Source organism: Mycteria americana, chromosome 1, assembly GCF_035582795.1.
Source record: "Mycteria americana isolate JAX WOST 10 ecotype Jacksonville Zoo and Gardens chromosome 1, USCA_MyAme_1.0, whole genome shotgun sequence".
Lineage (NCBI taxonomy): Eukaryota > Metazoa > Chordata > Aves > Ciconiiformes > Ciconiidae > Mycteria > Mycteria americana.
The window spans coordinates 201,209,676-201,232,758 of NC_134365.1; the positions used below are offsets into that span (position 1 = coordinate 201,209,676).

The 23,083-nt window shown below is 41.3% G+C and overlaps 1 protein-coding gene across 1 annotated transcript in view; it reads left to right on the plus strand.

Moving 5' to 3' along the window:
• The first annotated feature begins 7,976 nt into the window (after positions 1-7,976).
• Positions 7,977-23,083, plus strand: part of SACS (sacsin molecular chaperone) — a 38,093-nt gene continuing 22,986 nt past the window's right edge. Inside the window, exons 1-6 of the mRNA XM_075490895.1 lie at positions 7,977-8,243; positions 8,505-8,655; positions 11,470-11,557; positions 14,707-14,792; positions 18,385-18,496; positions 19,827-19,973. Of these exons, the coding sequence (XP_075347010.1) occupies positions 8,242-8,243; positions 8,505-8,655; positions 11,470-11,557; positions 14,707-14,792; positions 18,385-18,496; positions 19,827-19,973 (586 nt within the window). The 5' untranslated portion in view covers positions 7,977-8,241. The remainder of the gene's footprint in view (positions 8,244-8,504; positions 8,656-11,469; positions 11,558-14,706; positions 14,793-18,384; positions 18,497-19,826; positions 19,974-23,083) is intronic.

Consider the following 23,083-nt stretch of genomic DNA (forward strand, 5'->3'; position numbering starts at 1 on the left):
AGTGACTCCCTCACTCCCCCCGCACCCCCCCCGTGGGACAGGGGAGAGAATCAGAAGAGTAAAAGTGAGAAAACTTGTCAGCTGAGATAAAGACAGTTGAATAAGTAAAGCAAAAGCCGTGCACGCAAGCAAAGCAAAACAAGGAATTCATTCCCTCCTTCCCATGGGCAGGCAGGTGTTCAGCCATCTCCAGGAAAGCAGGGCTCCATCACGCCTAACGGTTACTTGGAAAGACAAATTCCATCAGTCTGAATGTCCCCCCTTTCTTCTTCTTCCCCAGCTTTATATACTGAGCATGATGCCATATGGTGTGGGATATCCCTTTGGTCAGTTGGGGTCAGCTGTCCCAGCTGTGTCCCCTCCCAACCTCTTGTGCACCCCCAGCCTCCTCGCTGGTGGGGTGGGGTGAGAGGCAGAAAAGGCCTTGACTCTGTGTAAGCCCTGCTTGGCAATAATGAAAACATCGCTGTGTTATCAACACTGTTTTCAGCACAAATCCAAAACCTAGCCCCACACTAGCTACTGTGAAGAAAATTAACTCTACCCCAGCCAAAACCAGCACAGCAGTATTTCAAAAGTATCCTGTTCTTTTGATATTTGACATTTAGGAACACATCAGCTTGCAAAAGGAATAAGATAATACTTTCCTCCAGTTCTTTAATATTTGACTAAGCCACAATCATAGATATTTTGCTTAGAAGCTGCCTATAATGGTTTCACATGAGGAGTGCACATTAGGAGAATTGATTTAAACTCACTGCACCAATCTATAATAAAATAGTTCCAGCAAATTACTTAAGTTGTGTAACAGATTTTAGGGCAAAACTAGATATTTTATTTGAATCAAATGCTTCACAGGCCAGAGGGGTTTTTTGGTCATTTGTACTAGATAGGACTACAGCCATTTCACAGAATCACAGAATCACAGAATGGTATAGGTTGGAAAAGACCTTTAAAATCATCGAGTCCAACCGTAAACCTAACACTACCAAGACCACCACTACACCATGTCCCTAAGCACCTCATCCAAACGTCCTTTAAATACCTCCAGGGATGGCGACTCAACCACTTCCCTGGGCAGCCTGTTCCAATGCTTGATAACCCTTTCAGTGAAGAAAAATTTCCTAATATCCAGTCTAAACCTCCCCTGGCGCAACTTGAGAGCATTTCCTCTTGTCCTATGGCTTGTTACCTGGGAGAAGAGACCGACGCCCACCTCTCTACAGCCTCCTTTCAGGTAGCTGTAGAGAGCGATAAGGTCTCCCCTCAGCCTCCTTTTCTCCAGGCTAAACAACCCCAGCTCCCTCAGCCACTCCTCATAAGACTTCTGCTCCAGACCCTTCACCAGCTTCGTTGCCCTTCTCTGCACACGCTCCAGCATCTCAAGGTCTCTCTTGTAGTGGGGGGCCCAAAACTGAACACAGGATTCGAGGTGCGGCCTCAAATAATTTTTTTTTTTTTCAGTGATTTAAGAAAAAAATTATTTGTTTTCTGTTAATGCAGCTACTCAAATACAATAGAAACTTTCCAGTGAGGGGTGGGTTTCCAATGAGTAGCACATGTGTCCTCAGCAAATGGTAGATTTATTCTCAAACTTCTTGAAAAGGCATTAGTAAGCAAGGATAAAGCGAGCTCTTGGCAGTGACTGCAGACCAATGCAATCTGTAATCTCTGGCTAATGTGAAATATATGCAATGTAATGTTTAAAACATCTGTTAGAAACACATAAGGCATTGGTTTAAGAATGAAGGTAAGTGCTTACTGGGTCGGAGAAAGTTTTGATTTTATGTTTGGCATGCACTGTCTCAAATCTAGATGTAGTTGTTGAGTCACTGCTACTGGCCCGCCAGCACTGCAGGATGTTATTTGCTGCACTGGAAACTACTGTACTGCAGCGGGTTTCCTCTCGCATTAGTGACCTAATCATGTTTGTTTCTTATCAAAGCACACACTCCTTTTGCAGACTCCATTCCATCTTTCTAAGCACGGCGATAAGGAAGGAAGGGCCTTGCATCCATCTCTTTCTGCTCCTGCACACTTATTCTAAATTATTGGAAATGAGGTCATTCCGCAACACAGAATTTTCTGTTTTCAAGAAAATGTCACTATGAAAATGGCTTTCGTTTCATTGTATAAAAATACTTTAATGTTGCAGAGACTCTTTCAATTTTTTTTATTGCGTGTCCCTTGTTGTATGGTTTATATGACCTCATTCTGAACAAAACAGAACTCTTGTTTATAGCCACAGAAGAATTTTCCATACGTATTTTTAAATATAAATGCCGTTCTGCTTGGAAAAGCGGTTATAAAATGTTACCGTAGGAATTTCTACATGTAGTATTTAAAAAATTCTCCAGTCAGTCCCAATCATTTTAGATTTAAAAGATATTTTTTTTTCTTACTGCCATGGCTACAAAATTCCCACCTGGTCAGGTGAAATGGATTTTTTTACATTGTCATGTACAATCATTAATAGTAGTTCTGCATAACAAATATGTATGTGATAACTTTAACTCCACTAGGATTACACAGCTTCCATACTTCTGTTTTCCAAAGGGATAAGCAAGATTAAAAATAAAAAAAGGTTGCAGTGTTTTGTTGCGAAAATCTGCAAATTGGAATATGTACTCCTTTTTGGTCAGACACTGTAATTTCTGTATAGTCACTTTTCTAGGATATTTTTATTTAGATATAAGAAAAAAAAAAAGGTTTACAAACATCACTGTTATACACAGTGAAAAAGCCAGAGTTTGATAACGGATAACAGGATATGTACAAATCACTTTGTAATAAAAAGGAGATTTATATTCTACATTCCTTGCCAGATGAATGGCCAGGATGTTGCTGATAATGGCTTTAAATTCCAATTAAGTTTCTGCAAATAGGTTTCTACTGAAACTGTACTTGGAATACTTCTACTCTTTTCTTTTTTTGCAGAGTTTGAGAAGAGCTCATTTTTCCCCCCATTCTTTGGATCTGGTATCAGAATTGGTCTTAATTTTTCCTTGTCTTTGTTACTTAAATCAGTGCCTTCTCTTGTTAGGAGCCTGTGCCATAAAATCAGTAATTTGAAATTTTGGCATTACTGAAATAGGTGTAAGTCTTACTTATTATCATCAATAGCAACATCTATCCGATAGAGCCTGTGCCATAAAATCAGTAATTTGAAATTTTGGCATTACTGAAATAGGTGTAAGTCTTACTTATTATCATCAATAGCAACATCTATCCGATAAACAAAAAGGGACGGTGCCCTCAGGAAAGGGCCAGAACTCTAAGGGTAAGTGGCATAGCACAGCTCATGCCTAAAAAACTCAACAGTCTTGGCCCTAAAACCAAATGTCCTTGTCTGTTCTGCCTGTGAGAAGTTGTCCTTTGTTTATGACCTGTGCCTGATCATCATCCTAGACTGGTGATGGCTACAGGTCAAAATTGTGCCAAGAAGCATGCCAACAGTTAAACAGTGCGGATGATCAAAGGGCTGCGCTGGAACCCATGCCCTCGCCATCTGTTCATACAGATGTACTAAGAGGATGAACATCTTGCTTCTATCTGGATGGACAGAAAAAACCCAAAGGCAGAAATTATGAAAAGGGAAAAACATAGTAGAAAATACATGATAAAGGAAAGGCAAGTGAAAGGTGTCCCACAGTAAATAGAAATGGGGGGAAAAGTGTCCTGCCAGTATGAAAAACAGTTTCCTCTGTAACAAGAGGATCCGAATTATGAAAGGAAAAGGTATAGCTAATTTCAAGGAGCTCAGGACTCCCACTTCTTTGTCCAGAACTTTGCACTGTTCCAGTTCAGTATCACTGGTTCTTCCCAACTGCTCCCCCTCTGCTGCAGAAGCCACATACTAGAGAGAGTCTGTGGTACCTAGAGTTTTCCTCCAGTACTAATGCTGAATCATGACAGGACATAATTTGGGAGTGTTGTCATGTGATGTGACATGGGTAGAGGAACTTCAGCCAGTTATCGACAGCAGGACTGTCTGTGCCCCTGAATGAGCACCATCATTTGATATGTTCATCATAGAGAAGTGGCTGTTAGTCAAGATAGCTCTTTCTCTCCAGGGTCCCATTCAAACAATTGTGCATACTTCATAAAATGCTAAATCACTCCTGTGATCCCAGCTGGAGAAGAAGAATTAGATTTTGCCAATGTGGCTTGGTGGTTCAACTGGTCTGGAGACTGTTTAGTAGCTGATATAGATGGGACTGCATCAAGTTTCACTCCTTCCGTCTTGTCCAGTCATACACATTTGTGCCCCCTCATGCCACACCCTTCTGCAGGTAGTATATTCCCTTGGTATCAAGACATAAAAAGATAAACGTAAGAGATTGGACAGCAGCCTTCTCATTTCTTTGGACATATTATGAAAAATTCCATGATAACAGAAACTGTGAAAGGGGAGAAACAAAATGGAAAATTAAAAAGATGAAAGGATAGAAAAATGAACAAAGACCTAAACTAAAAGCAAAGGGTTAGATTAATCTTTTTTAAGTTGAAATAGTTTTTTCCAAATAGTTTTTTTTACAGTTATTTATAGTCTGAAACCAGGATCAGACCCACAAGGTTTCTAACACTTTTTTATATAATCCTGTAGTATTCGATATACAAATATTGCTGATGAATGAAATAAGATGTTGCAGCACTGGCAAAGCTCTGTGTTGGATCCTGATCCACCTGACCTTTGTGTTTTTTAAGCTTCCTTCCATTTTATTGAGCTTACCTTTTCTTAGCTTGATATATTTTCTGGAAACAGGTTCATTGTGTCTTTTCCCCCTTTCACAGAAACTCTGCTATCTGTTGCTGCCAAGCAGCAGTTTTAATTCCCTGTCCCTGCATAAAGTCATTAACGTTTTAGTTTATAGTTGAGGACTGGAAGAATGAAATGGAATTGTTCGCTGGAGAGCTCCTGCTCAAAGCAGGAGGATCACCAATAATGGATCAGGTCAGTCATGGCTAAGCCTCGACAATACCCCAATATGAAGAGTGCCTCTTGACAACCCATGCCAGTACTGCACTACTCTCCTAGTGACAGTTTTCTCCTACTGTCTAGTGTGAACCTCCCAAGATGCAGTTTGTTGCCACTGCCCCTTCTTACAGTCTTACATACTAAGAAGAGTCCAGTTCCATCCCCTTTGTAACTGCCCTTCAGGTAGTTGAGGGATGTTACTGCACCTTAGTCTCCTCTTCATCAGACTAAACAAGACCAGCTCCCCCATCTTCTCCTTGTAGGTCATGTGCTTTGGGCTCCTGACCGTGTTAGTAGTCCTCTGCTGGGATGTGGAAGTGAGGAAGCCCAAAACATCACATTCTAGAAAAAATATCCAAAATCCAGCCTCATCAACACTGAGCACTGAGCACTTCCTCTGATCTGCTGGTCATCCTCCTTCTAGAGAGCATACTGTTGCCTCATATTCAGCCTGGTATTCCCCGACTCCTTTGAAGTAGGGCTGCTATTCAGCCTGTCACTTTCCAGGCTACGCTGATGCACAGCCCGTGGTCCCAGGTGCAGAACTTTGCACACAGTGAACCTTGGGGGGTTTCTGTTGGCCCCCTCCGCAAGTTTCTCAAGGTCCCCTTAGCACATTGGGATCACTGATAGGCTAAAGCCCTGGAGCTGGAAGATGGATTTCCCCAGAGAGCCTGCCAGTTTAATTGACTGGGAGAACCACAGGGATCATTGAACTGCACTATCCTTTATTGCATAAAAATCTATTCTAACTAATTATTGGTAATCTTATTGCTAATGTCATGGTTACATGCAAACAATATCTAACCTAATAATTACAACAATATACACATACACACACCAAGTTGGCTCACTCATACACTAATTGAGTCACTGCTGCAGTACTGCCACCTTAGGAGCCACCAGCAGCTCAACATGGCTATACCAGAGAAGCCATGCTCCCATATGCCACCCAACTGGTGACTGAGGGAGGGTACCCACACTAATGATGGGGGGCAATTATCACTGATCTATGGGTGCTACCACCAACCTGCACCAGCATTCACATGTGAGGCATCTCTGCCTCAGGCATGCAGCAAAGGCAGAGTCCTCCTCTTCTCTCTGATCAGCAGCTAGGTCCCCAAATGGGACCTATTCTGAAGTTTCAGAACAGCTTTCCCAAGCTTGATTTGTCACAGCTTTTGCTTATATTGGTGATCTCTCAGATAGGCATCACATGGGTCACTCACTCAGCTATGTCCTGATTCATCTTGCCATGGTATTATCCAATCATCATAAATCTTTACTACACCATACCTTTCTACTGTTAGTTTTGACAAATCACCTTCAGGGACAATTAATTTACTTTTTTATTTTACGGTCACCTTACAGCACAACAGTTACTTCATTTCTGTACCAATCATATTAAAGCCTGTCTCTGACAGACTTCAGGCATCAAGAGAAAGCTCTTAGCACTTGTACAGAAGTGCCTTCTGCAAGTTTGCTTTGAGTGCTTTGTCATCATCTAGGTAGCTGATGAAGATGTTGAACAGTTATCAGGCCTACCCAACACGTGTGCTTAGAGTACTCTGGTTTTTGCCAGCTCAGTGTTGAACTACTTAATGCAACTTCTTGATCTCAGTGGCCCAATAAACTTTCAACCCACCTAACTTCCAGCCCATACTTCCTCACCTTCCAAATGTAATGCTCTAGGAGAAAGTGTCAAAAGCCGTACTAAAAGTCAAGGTGTATTTCATGCAGTACTTTTCATTAATCCACATGCTTGGTCATCTCAGTATAGAAGGCAATGAAGTTGACTAAACCCTTGTCAATTCATGTTTAGTTTGCCTGATTACCTTTTTCTCCTTCAAGTATTTGGAAGTGGATTCCAAGTGTATGTTCTCCACGATATCTCTTGGGACCAAGGTGAGATTTACTGGCCTTTAATTCCTTTCAGCCTCCATTTAGTCTTTCATGATGATGGGCCCTTTTTTCTAGCCATGAAACTCTCCTGATCATTGTGCCTGATGGTAGATTTTCTAGATGGCCTTGTGGTTACGTTGGCCTGCATTTTGAACACCCTCATGGGAATCCCATCTGGTCATATAGACCTGAATACATACAACTTCTCTATGTAGCTCCTAATTGTTGCTCAGTTCTCATCCTTGGCTGCTCCTCTGCTTTTCAAAATGTGCCAGAGGGTGGGAGCAGTCCTTGCCTTTGAAGACTAATGCATTGAGTGCTTCAATATTTTCCATATTGATGGTCATTATGCTGTTTCCTCCATCCATCAGCATTCATCTCGCAATTTTACAGAACTTCCTTTTGCAACTAGCCTATCGGAAATCACTAAGCTTTTGCAGAGGCTGGGTTAAAACTATTGCAACCACTATGTCCTTTGCCTCTGACTAAACCTTGGGAGAGGGGAATAAGTTTTTCCTGCCTATTTTCAGGAGAAAGAGCACTTTCCATAAGTCTTGAATGGCAGGAGGACTTGCCATATGCCCTGCAAGATAAAGTAGAGGATGAATACCAATAAATATTCATGATCAATCAAGTGACTGACAAAAAGTAGAAAAATGAGGTTTCCTTCTATGTTCTGAATCCTTAAGAAACATGAGGTTTATCAGCCGTAACTTTGTGTGCTCCATGTGGTGGTGCCTGAATGCTGGGAATAATGTGAAACGCCAGTGTGCTTCCCTGCCGGCCTGCCCTACTGAAGGAGGAATTTGCATGCGGTAACGGCTCTGGATCTCAGCGTTAGTCACGGCTCTGGCAGCCTCATGTCATACAAAGACCGCTGATCAGGGCAGGCTACGTCCTTCCCCTCGCCCTAGGCGGCAGGGCTCGCTCACCCGAGGGCCCTGGCAGGCAGCGGGAGCGACGAGCCCTGCAAACCGGGCACAAGGCCGCGGAAAGCCTCCCCAGCTTCCGCAGAGGCGGGAAACCCAGTCTGCGGGGCCTCCCTGCGCGGAGGCAGAGCTGGGGGCGGCAGGTGGGCCTAGGCCAGGCCGGGCCGGGCTGCCACCCGCCGCGGCGGACCCGCTGAGGGGCCGGGGCGGGACGGGCGCGCCTCACCCCCACAGCGGCCGCCGCTGCTTTTAGAGCGGATTCTTCGCTCACTGCCCCCTCCCTCCTCCCCTCCTTCCTCTTCCTCCGCGGCGCAGACCTCAGGACGAGCCCCTCCCGTTCGCCGCCGCGCGCAGCCCCACCTCTTCCCCGTGTGGGGAGCGGCGGCGGCCGCGGCAGCAGCAGCTAACGGTCCTTTGTGTGCGGCGGCGGGCATGTGAGTGGCGGCGGGACGGGAGGGGAGGGGAAGGGAAGGGAAGCGAAGCGAAGCGAAGCTGCGGACGTGCGGGACCAGCTCCGCTCGCAGGCCCGGCGGCTCGTTCTCCCCCGGAGAGGGGGGCAGACAACCGCCTGCCCATCCCTGTACTCTCGCGGGCTCCGGGGTGCCCGCGGGGGAGGGCGGGCAGGTGGCGGGGGGGGGCGCCGGGGCAGGGCGCTGCGTGTCTCTTCTCAGCTGGTGTCTGTTGTGTTGTCGCAGGCTGGCCCGTGTGACCGTCCTCCATGACTGCCTGGGCTGCAGGACCTTCGAGCTGCCGCCTTCCGCGGCTGTGGGGGACGTGAAGGCGCGGATTGAGGTGGAAGCCGGCTTCCCCCCCGCCGAGCAGCGGCTGTGGCACCGCGGGAGAGAGGTGAGGGGGCGCGGCAGGGCGGGCGGAGCGGGCGGCGGGGGCACCTCCGTTCTCTGGTGGCCTCACACCCCACCGTGGTGCCGGAAGTCCGCACCCGGCTGCTTTTTGCATCTTGCGAGGTCTTCTGGTGCACGGGCAGTACAGTGTGTGCGTGTCCTTAGGTGTGGGTCTCTCACGGGAAGCAAGGAGGTCGTTTGGACAAGCACCTAACCCTTGTATTTCTCTTGATGGTGCCAGCTTTTATCATTCGAGTTTTTGTGTCTTTTTCTGACATAATCTATGTGCTTTATCCTTGTTCCTTTGAGGGGGGAGCAGAAGATTCACCTGAGAGTGCTGATGTGCTTGTTCTGGCTTCCTTTGGATCTTTAATTGATTTTCTGCTTGCTCGCCAGCTTCAAGAGGAGAGTTGACATCACCATGACAGGAAGCTCTTACAAATTAAAAATTGAGGTCTGGGTCAAGTTAAAAATTGAGATCTGGTCTTTAACTTTTACAAGTTAAAACTTGGAGTCGAATGAATGACCTTGTACTGTCGAAGACATCAGCCTGGGGTTACTGTTTCAGTACTGCTTAGCATGCTTCTAGCCATGCTCTTGGGAAATGGAAACCTGGAGATACTGGTGGGATGGGATGAGTAGAGGCAAGAAGTCGAAAGAGAGGAGATTGGAAATGAGGGTTAAATAGGGCAGACTTGCAGATGCATAAAGGAGAAGAGAAGGTTCCAGGGAGACCTTATTGCGGCCTTTCAATACTTGAAGAGGGCTTATAAGAAAGATGGAGAGAGACTTTTTACCAAGGCCTGTAGTGACAGGAGAAGGGACAGTGGTTTTAAACTGAAAGAGGGTAGGTTTAGGTGGGACATAAGGAGGAAATATTTTATGATGAGGCTGGTGAGACACTGCAACAGGTTGCCCAGGGAAGTTGTGGATGCCCCATCATTGAAAGTGTTCAAGTTCAGGTTGGATGGAGCTTTGAGCGACCTGCTCTAGTGAAAGATGTCCCTGCCCATGGCGAGGGGGGTTGGGATCTTTAAAAGTCCATTCCAACCCAAACCATTCTATGATGCTAGAAAAGAATGAGACGTTAGTAGTTGTATTGCTCAAGAAGCTTTTAAGAACCTGTGTGGGGTACACGAGTAATCTTTGAGCACTCAGTTTTGAAACAAACTGCCTGTGTAGTTTATCTTTTATTTTCTTGCCTGATTTTGTGTGTCCTTTATTTTGTTCTGTCTAGGCCTTCCTGTTTTGGTAGGAAGGAGATCTATATATCACTTTCTAAAATTCGTCTGGAAGCAAAGATCTGAGTAGCACTCTGTCTGGCACAGAAAATTATCTTTTGGCAGGGAACAGTCAGTAAGCAGACTGTAATAGCTATTCTTTTTGGGTTTTTTTAAATATTAATCTGAAATACATATGGGAATATTTGTACTGTAGCAATTTTGAAAATCCTGTATAAACTTTTGAACTCCTGTTTACTGGGATCAAATTATTTTTTAATTTACTGAGGTAGTAGAATATTCATCAGTAAGTCTTTTTTTCTGTTAAAGCTGCTGCGTGCAATTTACAGATGTTACGTAAAATCCAGTATCTCTTTATCTCGTTGTTCCTTACAGTGTTAAACTATTAATTTGAATCTATATAAATTGTTTTATATAAATCTATATAAATCTATATAAATTGAGAATATAAATTGTTTAAGTAAAAAGGAATATAATTTTTTTTGTATTAATGTTTTTAAATTATGATTACTTACTGTGGACTAGGACTGTCTTTTGCTTATTAAATGTAGTTAGATTGTAAGCATCTACGTCTGTGTAAGTACCAGCTTCTTTCTAGTGATTTGTTTTCACCCACTGAAGTGAGGAAGTAGTCCTGAGCTTTGCTATAAACCAAGACTAATATAAAAATATAATTTCACATAATAAAATTTTAATACAGTTTACTATAAATGGAAACTAATTTCAGTTGGTTAAGTTTCTAATTAGCACAGTGCAAGTTCTAATTCTACATTTGTTATTGTGGTATGCAGGATAACATCACGTCATATATGACTGTTTTAACAGCACATCATATGTGACCGGTGGACACATATAAAACTAGAGTTGCAACAAAATCATATTGTGCTATGATTACTAAATAGTTTTCCCAATGGCTGCTAAGGAATTTGTTGCTTAGTTTGCCCCAGTTTGTGTGATGTTCCCAGTGAGTCCATAGGTCTGCATGTAGAGGTAATGGGGAGATGAGGCTATTGAATTCTTCAGGGGTGTTTCTGTGACATACTTTTGTCTCTACATGTTCTGTATTACTAGCTGCTTTGAGCTAATACGGCTTAGTTTGAAACTCCTATGAAATTGCATACCCATATGTACTTTTTGGAGTACATGGACCATGCACTTCCTGTATATGTTTATTTTCTTTATGAGCGTGCACCTTAGAACAATAACTGCTTTAGCTGTATGCTTCCAGAACTTCCCAGAACATGGCACTTTTCAAATGTAAAAATGGGAGGCCGTGGCTTGCTCTTAGTATGCTTCTGTAGGCATTTTTTCCACCTCATTTGTTTGCGGCCATTTTTTTGGTCCTGTTACTAACAAACTGATACTTCATCTGAGGATTATCATTACGTGAAGGAGGCCATCCTAGGCCTCAGGGACTTGAAAGTGCTGCTCAAACTGAGTACTGGATGTTTCAGAGTATTTGTATACTTTCAGATAAAACCAGACTTCATAGAGTAAATATGTAGGAAATGAAGCTACAGTAAATTATTTATACTGCAGAATGTTCTGATCAAGATGTGTCTTATTTTTAATTTCAGTTATCTGATGGAATCAAGATTGTGGATCTTCAGAAGTCCCAAAATCAAGTTTTTCTGAAGCTTCAGTCAAAAGGATTGAAAGGAGGAGGTATGAAAAATACTTGTCTCTGTTTATAAACTGGAAGGTCAAAGCATTTTCTAATGCAATCTGGAGTTAATTGAAATTATTCTCTTCTTTAAATGGGAAGATTATTTTTCTTTTAAGTCCTAGGTATCCCTTTACTTGTTCTTCCCATTCTGCTCCAGGACAATTAAACTTTGCTTTTTAAGTGCCTTGGTGTTTAATTTTTTCTTTGTAATTTCACGTGTAGAAATTAGAATAGTGCTGTGCTTTGGAGTCAATAAAACTTGCCTTGCACTAGCATTAAGAGCTGCCTTGTCTCATAAAATAAGCCGAATACTTGTAAGCAATTCAGGTACTGAAAGGGTATCTTTTCAGTAACCACTGTGTAGAAAACTAAACCATTGCTAAAAAGCTTTTGATTTCTTCTTATTTTTTGTTTTTCTTTTGATTCTGTATGTTTAGTTACATTTTTATTACAAAAATTTCAGGTATATCTGTTTGTACGGTATCTTGAATTAGATTATGATACCTGAATATCTTCAGAAATGCTCTAAATAAAATCTGTAATGATTATGTTACTTGGTTGCTAGCAGTAATATTCTTTTAGCAATAACTTTATTGTAAGGGAGTGAAATGAATGCTAATGGGAAGGTAGGATGAAGAAGGAAACCCTTCCTTTCATCCAGATATTTTATTTGGTGTCACAAAACGTTGCATTTCTTAGCCTATGTAAGCCATGAGTGTACTAGATTATGGTTTTCTAGTGACAGAGGGCAATGAAGTGTTTGTATATTAGCCAGAAGTTCATGTTCACATTCTCTAGAACCTGCAATGGTTAGAAAACACCTATGGAAATGGACCCCATGGTTCTATGGCATCAAACATTTTTCTTTCTCTCATTCTTGACTGTTTGCTTGGATAATTTTTTTGCTGTATATGGGCTGTGATAGGTGAAATAAAAAGAGGGTTTTTTTCTTCTCTGAACTGTTTTTTTGCCATGCAAGTGTATGGAGAAGATAGTGTAGTAGCCCTAAGAAATCTTTCACGGGAAAGAAAAACTGGTGCTGGTTTTTGTGCGTAGGAATGGAATATTTGGCTGTGAGATTGTCTTAGAGATACCACTCTAAGCAGTCCATGTCTAGATAAAGCACTTAAATTTTTCTGTCCCACAACTCTGTAAGTCAATCTAAAAGATCTGAGGGCTTTAGTACCAGCCTTTCGTGTTCATTCTGGAGTCTTTCAGTTCTGAGATTTTTCCTTACAGCAGGTGAATCAAGGAAGGCCCTGAATTTCTAACTTCAGGAAGTGCATGGTCAGTAGGGCCAAGCGCATGGGTTGCTGAAGTACTCTGAAGATCACCCATGTCACCTCTGTGTTCATTCATCACTGGTGTTTATCAAATAATGCATAATCTTTCATATGATCACAGAGTAATTCAATGTTGGAAGGGTCATCAGGAGGTCTCTACTCCAACCTTCTGCTCAAAGCAGGGTCAGCTCTGAGGTCAGACCAGGTGGCTCAAGGGTTGATCTGGTTGAGTTTGGAAAGCCTGCAAGTATGGAGACTGCACAGGCTCTCTGGGCTCCTGTTCCAAGGCTTGACTGTCCTTATTGTGGAAGAAGTTTCTCCTTCAGATTTGTGGAACCAGTTTTGTGTTAAATATGACCAGCTCTAATATTCAAGGTCAGCCTTTGACAGGATGCAGTAAGTCATGATCTCAAGATAGAGTAATTTTTGTGACATATTTAGAGCAGCTCTGCTCTTAGATGTAAAGAGTTAGAATAATGTCTGTCTTCAGTCCTATCACTTAAAAGTTACTTGCCTGTTTTTGTGGTTCCCATAGTGAAATGTGTTGTTTAAACACGTCGCCTGCCTGCCCAAGTTAGACTTAGAGAAGGTTGGTTTCTTGATTTAGAGAATTTCTCCTAAGAAAAGAAACACCCAAACTTTCCTATTGTTGATCTGTTCACATTTTGGAAGTTTGCTTATTGCATGTTGACTTTCGTATACTTACATATACTGTAAAAATTAATAACAAAAGCTATAAAATACTTTCCACACTTTCAGCTGTGAGTTTTGATTTCTTGGGTTTTTTTTTTTGATACTATTAAGTTTCCTTAAACAAAGAGCAATAAAAAAATTTCCTAAAGACAAGATGATGTTTGATGTTTTTACTTGATACTTTCTCAGCAAATAGATCTGTTTTATCTATCCCATTTTTTCCACATTGCTGAAGATTCTGTGCTGTGTTTTTTTGTCTAATGTTTTGTTCCATAGTACATAATAATGTGTGTGGTTTTGAATCTGTGTCCTTCATAAATACACATATATGCAGATGGGGGGAGAGAGAGAATAATTACTTTATTAATAACTTTAAAGGGAAGTCATAAATGGGGCATCAGTAGAGTCTGTTTTTTGTTGTGATGATTACATCATTAATATTTCTTTGAAGCACGTGTTTTAGAGGTTTGGGTTTAGGGAGCTGCTCTTTAGTCTCAGACTGGAGTTTGAATTGAAGAGTATTGATCCTTTCATTCTGTGATAGACTATTTCTCTTAGAGCAGGGGCTAACCTTGGGGTTAGTGGAGTCTATGTCCACCAGAACTTCATAACATGTGGTAGTAGCTTTCTGAGACTCTTTTCCCTCCTGTGCTAAGCCCAAGTAACACCAAAGCTAGCACCAGGTCCAGCACCATGATATGCCAGAACAGGAAGTATACACTAGAGCCGAAGTATACTGTGCCTGTGGGTAGCTGTCAGTAGGGATCATCGCTGGCTATAAAAAAGGTTAGAGCCACTGCTGCTGTAGAATACTGTCCTGCTACTTAAAAAGTAGTAGTCCTTTAGAAGGTGCTATATTTGAACATCCAGTAGTTGGAGTTGGGGTATAACTGATGCAAAGACTTAGCCCCCAAATTTGTTTTATCCAGATATGAAACAGCGTGTTGACATTAACATCAAGACTGCTATTTTAATTTTTTTAATAAAAAGCTTTATAATGTAGTATTTTTACAGTTGATTTTGGAAATAAAACATTTTACAGTATCAGGCCTTGAGTTAATGGAAATTTTTTTTCTAAATTCCCAGTAATTGTTTAGTGTTTTTTTTTTATCTGAAACTATGTGCATAGTAGCATAATACACAGATTATTTTTTTGTTTGTTTGTTTTTTAGGTCGTTTTGGACAAACAACTCCACCACTTGTTGATTTTCTTAAGGATATTTTAAGAAGATACCCCGAAGGAGGACAGATTCTTAAGGTATACAACAAATGGTATTTTTAGCAGTCATTTAATATGCGTGACTTAATACCATTAGTTTATCACTTTCCCGCGAATCTTGCAGTTGTCATACCTCATTAGATATGCATTCTAGTACAGGAGATACATGTTTCTGTTTCTGTGGACAAGGCAAAGTGAGTTGTGTGGCTTTTTTTTTTGATGTTTAATGTCTCTGAGTTTGCTTGTCAAAGATGCCATTGTAATTTATAGAAACATAGAGATAAAACGCAGATGTTAAAGTATGCCATGAAGTCTCTGATTTAATTGTGTGTGAGCAAGCTAAAATGTTTATTTTGCTTGTTACTTTGTTGTTCATCCCTGCTATAAGCTATGGTAAAACCACATAATAGTATATACAATTTTTTGGGAGGGATTATTTTAGTATAAGATTGGGATAAACTGGAGGCTTTAATACAAGATTTTGCGGTGGAATTTCTTGGTAGCTAAATCTATTTTCCTCAGCGAACTTTGACAGTGTTACAAAGTTTCAGCATTAGATTAAGAGCTCTTTTAAGATGGAAATCTTAAAAGAGGTAGGAAAGAGGTAGGAAATCTTAAAAGAGGGTAGGTTTAGATTGGACATAAGGAAGAAATATTTTATGATGAAGGTGGTGAGACACTGCAACAGGTTGCCCAGGGAAGTTGTGGATGCCCCATCATTGAAAGTGTTCAAGTTCAGGTTGGATAGAGCTTTGAGTGACCTGCTCTAGTGAAAGATGTCCCTGCCCATGGCAGGGGGGTTGGACTAGATGATCTTTAAGGTCCCTTCCAAACCAAACCATTCTATGATTCTGTGGTCTGAAAAAATAACAGATCATTCTAAATTTGTCAAGTCTCGCAAGAGGAAAGACAGGTACTTGTAGAAGATGATTTGTCTGATTTATCGTGGCTTTCTATGCTAACATCTGGAAGTGCCAGTTTGAGATTTTTTTTTTTTCTGAAAAGCATCCGGGGTGATTAGTTCATATTTAGATGTTAAACTTCTCATCCAGAATGCTTCATCGCATGGATGTTAGAAGATTAATTTCCTAGGTTCTAACTAATGGGATTTGGTACAGAGAGAGAGAGAGAGATACGTATATATTCCTCTGTATATATAAAACACACAAATGCAAATGGTGACAGATGATGATAGTTCCTGCTGTCTCTTGGAAGGTTTTCTTTGCAACCGTGGAACTAGAAGTTGATTATTTTTAGTGTGAATGCTTAAGATAAGCATATCTTAAATTGTTTTGGCAAACTGCATCCTGGATATGTTCTGAGCAGGGTCCATTCATAGGATGGGTGCTTGCATTTTTACTATTTCCCAGTACTAGTTGAATCTGTAAGGTGCATTTGAATCATGAGGGGTTCAGACCTTCTTAATTTAAATCCAATTTCTCATTCCAACATGAAGAAATAAGATAATGTCCTTAGAAATCAGATCGGTAAATCTAAAAGTAGAAATGTTCCTCTTTTCATGGTTTACAACTTAAGAGTTAACAGACTGTTAGGGAGGGCTTACTACCAGGAATTTTGCTGATCTATTAAAATTGATTTCACTGTTTGGATTCTTCAAATACAATGGTGTTACAGCTGAATGTAGCAGATGCTCTGTGTGCCTCAGCATGAATGCAAGTCTGACTACATGGTGGTTTCCATACTTATTTAATATTTGTAGAGGCTTTGGCTTGTCTTTCTGTATCTTCTTGAATGATTGCCATAATTATTCTTTTAGAAGAAGAATTGCATGTTTTTTGTAATTAAATACCTCATGGAGATTCTTTAAAAATGTATTACTTATGCTGAACTGGGGGTATATTTATTGCTAGCTCATCTTGCTTCCAAATTATGTAGAAGTAAATATAAACAACATATTTTGGTTACTTGTGTGATACACCTTATAGACTGAACATACTGTCACAAAGTGAAAAATGGAGGGGTTATAGTTTTGAAACCAGATATTAGATAACAATAAGTTTATTTTACTGTCAACAGTATATTAGAATGCAACCTAATCTGAAATATCTGCTGCTAGTTGATGCATTTTTTTTAAGTAAAGATTCATCTTGCTAGCAAGTCTTTTATGCATAATTGAATGAAATTTATGTTGTATGAATACATTGGATGTGATGTGGTGTACATACATAGCTTTTCAGTTCACCTGAGATACTTCCTTATGCCAAAGTTACATATACCTAGCACAAACATACACACATGTGTGTATGTGTGTACATATATATGTATGAGTGTGTATCTTTGGAGCCCTGATATGCTTTGATGATTCAGTGTAAATAGAGCATTGTGTGAAGCTCTAATCCTGTAGGTATTTATAATCATGCTTACGTGTCTGCAGTGTATAATGCTATTGATGTAAATGGAACTGGATAGGCATATTTTATTAATGGTAGTGTTTACAGAACTAGTTTATTGACATTTTAGTACTAGAGTTTTCCGTGGCTCTCACCACTATTAATACTAACTAACAAATACTCAATCTTAACATAAACCTCATTCTAGTCTATGGGCTTCATTCAACAGGTGAGCTCTGTTGGTTCATGATTTACAGAGTTACTGGTCAGAACTGTTTTGCAGCCCTTTGCTGAGGGGGTGTTAGAAATGAGCACTGTGGCTCTTGAACAGTTGGTTCATACTGTGAAATGTTAACTTAAACAGAATTCAGTTGATGTAAAGAAGAGTGCTGTGTATTGTCCTTTTATGACTTGTTGCCTCACTGTTGTCTTACAGCTGTTGTGTGGGCTTAACGGTAATTTTTTTTTTTTTTCATTTTTAAATTTTTAATTTTTTTCTTCTGCCATCTTGCATTGCTTTGCAATGTGTACAACTCTGATTTGGGATATTATGATTATAGTAGTAATGGTTTAGCAGCTTTAGGGTCTAGAGCACAAGTCTTATGAGGAGTGACTGAGGGAACTGGGGTTGTTTAGCCTGGAGAAAAGGAGGCTGAGGGGAGACCTTACCGCTCTCTACAACTACCTGAAAGGAGATTGTAGTGAGGTGAGTGTTGATCTCTTCTCCCAAGTAAGAAGTGATAGGGCAAGAGCAAATGGCCTCAAGTTGTGCCAGGGGAGGTTTAGATTGGATATTAGGAAAGATTTCTTCACTGGAACAGGCTGCCCCGGGAAGTGGTTGAGTCACCGTCCCTGGAGGTATTGAAAAGACGTGTAGAGCTGACACTTAGGGACATGGTTTAGTGGTGGACTTGGCAGTGTGAGGTTTACAGTTGGACTTGATGATCTTGAGCATCTTTTCAAACCTAAATGATTCTATGATTCTCTTCTATGATTTATTTCTAAACTTTATAAATACTGCTTGTGTGTGGTATTTGAGCTCCAAATTCAAATCACTTTTATAGTATTTGTATGAATAGTATTTGTATTCCTTTTATAATGATGTCTATTTTCATTCAGGTAAACTGGATACAATTATTTTGGTTGAAAAGTATGAAAACAATTACACTTGAGACAATTGCTTATTATTTTCTACTATTTAAGTTGGAAAGGCATTGCCAGAATATGTACAACATTACTGCATTGTACTTTGGTTTTGTTTGGGTTTTTTTCTGTCTCAGGAACTGATACAGAATGCAGAAGATGCTGGTGCCACAGAGGTTAGGTTTTTATATGATGAAACTCAGTATGGAACAGAAACTCTATGGTCAAAGGACATGGCACAGTATCAGGGTAAATATAATTTTTATTGATTTTGGCCATTATTCTTCAATATGCGTGTGGTTCTGTGTTTTTCTCCTTGCTGTATGGAGATGACCATATAGGGATGACTCCATTGCTACTTACACCTTACTAGGTGCATATTTTTGTCTATATTTTAATGCTGATAATTCTTTTCCAAAGCCAGTGTTTGGTATTGAAGACTTTACACTGTCTTCTTCCGCGTTGTCAGTAGCAGCTTTCCAACTGCTTCCAGTTAATGTTGTTTGAGAAAGTCTTCATGTTCTGCTTTATTCTAAGTCACTTCTCCCAGGATGACTGTGTATCCTGTGGTTTATTTCCCTGGGTTCACTTGGTATCCCAAAATACAAGAAAGGATTTTTAGTAGAGCTAGTAAACAAGATTTAGTAAGTAAGACCTAGGATAAAAGAATGCTTGGGGTATTAGACAGTCACTTTCAGATTTTTTTTACATATTAACCTCTACCTTTTGAGAGCTATCTCCAGTTCTTAATGTAAAGATGACCCGAGCCCCTTACATTTCAGCACTCTTCAGGCAGTTCTGTTTTCTTCCCCATCTCTTATTCTCTCACCCTTATGCCAAACTTTGCTCCATGCTGCCTGTATACTGCAAATGTAGTTTCTTGTAACTTTAAGGTTTTTACATCATCTAATACGGCTTTGTGTGATAGAGGTCAGTTATGTATTTATCAAACAAATTAGTTTGCATGATCATCCCAAAAGGCATTCAGTCGTTATTTGAAGATTTCAATGATGAATGATCCACTACTTCTTGTTTCTAGCTTTTTTCAATTGTTAATAAGCCTCATTATGTTTTCTAATTTGAATTTGTCTGTCTTATTTCTAGACACAGGTTATTGTTATATCTTGCCATGTATTCCCTTCCAGTGGAGGTATTAATAGACTGTGATTAGTACATCTTTCAAACATCTTCTTGATAGACTGAACAGATTGAGTTTAAGCCTTGCGCCACAGGGCACTTCTTTCAGAAGTTTTGTTGTTTTCTGCTTTCTGTTCAGTTTTCCAGAATCATTCTTTAAAATGTGGACACCAGAACTAGATACCACATCAGAATATAAATCTTAAGTACCATATACAGAGGTAAATCCATCTTTTTGCTTCTGTTTTTGCTGCTACTCTATACCTCCCTTTCATCATCAAGCATAATTTGACGTCAGCTTGAGTCATAGCTTTCCCATTAAATTTGCACATGCATACTTTAAAGAAATATTTCCTCAGTTCTGTAAGTTCATTTCCTAGAAATTTTTAACAGTAAATAGTTTTCTTCTGTCACCTTTTTAACACTTGCCTGTTTGTTATAGGGCCAGCATTTTATGCATACAATGATGCCATTTTCACCTCTGAGGACTGGCATGGTATACAGGAAATAGCAAGAAGCAGGAAGAAAGATGATCCTCTGAAAGTTGGAAGATTTGGAATTGGCTTTAATTCAGTTTATCATATAACAGGTACTCTCATTAGATACTTTAAAATGAAAACGTTGACGTTTTAAATTGTTTAATTATTTTAGATATTCATCAAACATTCAATATTTTCTCTGTAGTGCATGTTTAAATTAGCTCCCTGGCTAAGTTTTCTTAAGAAGCATTCATATTTTTCTAAAACTCTATAAGGTATCCTTTCGATTTTGAAGGTTTTTGGAGGAGATTGTTTCTTCTAGTAACATCAATATGTACTTAGTCCCTTATATTGAAATGAACATTCCTTTACAGTGTTAGTTCAGTTATGCACTGCTGTTCATATTAGAGGCCCATAATATAGGATAGATGTGCAAGCAGAAGTGTGAAAGTTTAGACTAGACTGAAACTTTTATGCAGGTTCTTTGCATAATAAGCAGTGATTTTATTTCATGTTAGAAAGGATATTCCATAATAGAGGTATATGCACATTTACATTTGAGAGAGATAGTACATACTCTTTCACACACTGGTAATATTCAGTCTTGAAACCTATTATTCTGGCAAAATGTTTTACTGCTGTACAGATGGTGACGATAGGGTCGAGTGTTTACGGGTAGGAATCAGGGGGAAGGCCAACAAGGCAGATATCATGGTGGGAGTCTGTTATAGACCACCCAACCAGGATGAAGAGGCAGATGAAATATTCTATAAGCAGCTGGGAGAAGTCTCACAATTGCTAGCCCTTGTTCTTGTGGGGGAGTCCAACTTACCGCATGTCTGCTGGAAATACAATACAGCAGAGAGGAAACAGTCTAGGAGGTTCCTGTATTGTGTGGCAGATAACTTCCTGACACAGCTGGTGAGTGAGCCACCTAGGGAAGGTGCCCCGCTGGACCTGTTGTTTGTGAACAGAGAAGGACTTGTGGGTGATGTGATGGTTGCAGGCCGCCTTGGGCGTAGTGATCACACAATGATAGAGTTTTCGATTCTTGGAGAAGTAAGGAGGGAGCTTAGCAGAACTGCTACCTTGGACTTCCGGAGGGCAGACCTTGGCCTGTTAAGGAGCCTGGTTGCCAGAGTCCCTTGGGAGTCAGTCCTGAAGGGCAAAGGAGTCCAGGAAGGCTGGACATTCTTCAAGAGGGAAATCTTAAAGGCGCAAGAGCAGGCTGTCCCCATGTGCTGAAACATGAGCCAGCAGGGAAGAAGACTGGCCTGGCTGAAGAGAGAGCTTTGGCTGGAACTCAGGAAAAAAAGGAGAGTTTATGACCTTTGGAAGAAGGGGCAGACCACTTGGGAGGACTACAAGGATGTTGTGAGGTTATGCAGGGAGAAAATTCGAAGGGCCAAAGCCCAACTAGAACTCAATGTGGCTACTGCTGTAAAAGACAATAAAAACTGTTTCTATAAATCCATTAGCAACAAAAGGAGGGCTAAGGAGAATCTCCATCCTTTATTGGATGCGGGGGGAAACATAGTGACAAAGGATGAGGAAAAGGCTGATGTCCTTAATGCCTTCTTTGCCTCAGTCTTTAATAGTAAGAGCAGTTGTTCTCCAGGTACCCAGCCCTCTGAGCTGGAAGACAGGGACGAGGAACAGGATGAAGCCCCTATAATCCAAGGGGAAATGGTTAGCGACCTGCTATACCACTTAGACACATACACAAGTCTATGGGGCCAGATAGAATCCACCCAAGGGTACTGAGGGAGCTGGTGGAAGTGCTCACCAAGCCTCTTTCTATCCTTTATCAGCAGTGCTGGCTAGCTGGGGAGGTCGCAGTTGACTGGAGGTTAGCAAATGTGATGCCCATCTACAAGAAGGGCTGGAAGGAGGATCCGTGGAACTACAGGCCTGTCAGCCTGACCTTGGTGCCAGGGAAGGTTATGGACAGATTATCTGGCGTGCCAGCATGCAGCACGTAGAGGACAACCAGGTGATCAGGCCCAGCCAGCATGGGTTTATGAAAGGCAGGTCCTACTTGACCAACCTGATCTCCTTCTATGATAAGGTGACCCGCTTAGTGGATGAGGGAAAGGGCATAGATTTTGTCTACCTAGACTTTAGTAAAGCCTTTGACACTGTTTCCCACAGCATTCTCCTGGAGAAACTGGCTGCTCATGGCTTGGACGGGTGTACTCTTTGCCGGGTAAAAAACTGGCTGGATACTTGGGCCCTGTCGTGGTTTAGCTTCAGTTGGCAACTAAGCACCACACAGCCGCTTGCTCACCCTTCCCCCCTGGTCGGATGGGGAAGAGAATTGGAAGAGCAACAGTAAGAAAACCTGTGGGTTGAGATAAGAACAGTTTAATAATTGGGGGAAAAATATTATAATAATAATAAATTGTAGTGAGAAGGAAAACAACACGAGAGAGAGAGAGAGGAACAAAATGCGGGGGGGAGAACCAAGTGATACAACCACTCACCACCTGCCGACTGACGCCTAGCCAGTCCTTGAGCAGCGATCACTGCCCCCCGGCCAACTCCTCTCAGTTTATATACTGAGCATGATGTCACATGGTATGGAATAGCCCTTGGCCGGTTTGGATCAACTATCTTGGCTGTGTCCCCTCCCAGCTTCTTGTGCACCTGGCAGAGCATGGGAAGCTGAAAAGTCCTTGACTAGTGTAAACATTACTTAGCAACAACTAAAACATCAGTGTGTTTTCACACTAAATCCAAAACACAGCACTATATTAGCTACTAGGAAGAAAACGAACTCTATCCCAGCCGAAACCAGGACAGACCCAAAGAGTTGTGGTGAATGGAGTTAAATCTGTTTGGCGGCCAGTCACAAGTGGTGTTCCCCAGGGCTCAGTATTGGGGCCAGTTCTGTTCAGTATCTTTACCAATGATCTGGACGAGGGGATCAAGTGCACCCTCACTAAGTTTGTAGATGACACCAAGGTGGGCGGGAGTGTTGATCTGCTTGAGGGTAGGAAGGCTCTGCAGAGGGATCTGGTCAGGCTGGATCGATGGGCTGAGGCCAATTGTATGAAGTTCAACAAGGCTGTGTCGGGTCCTGCACTTGGGTCACAACAACCCCATGGAACGCTACAGGCTTGGGGAAGAGTGGCTGGAAAGCTGCCTGGCAGAAAAGGACCTGGGGGTGTTGGTTGACAGCTGGCTGAACAGGAGCCAGCAGTGTGCCCAGGTGGCCAAG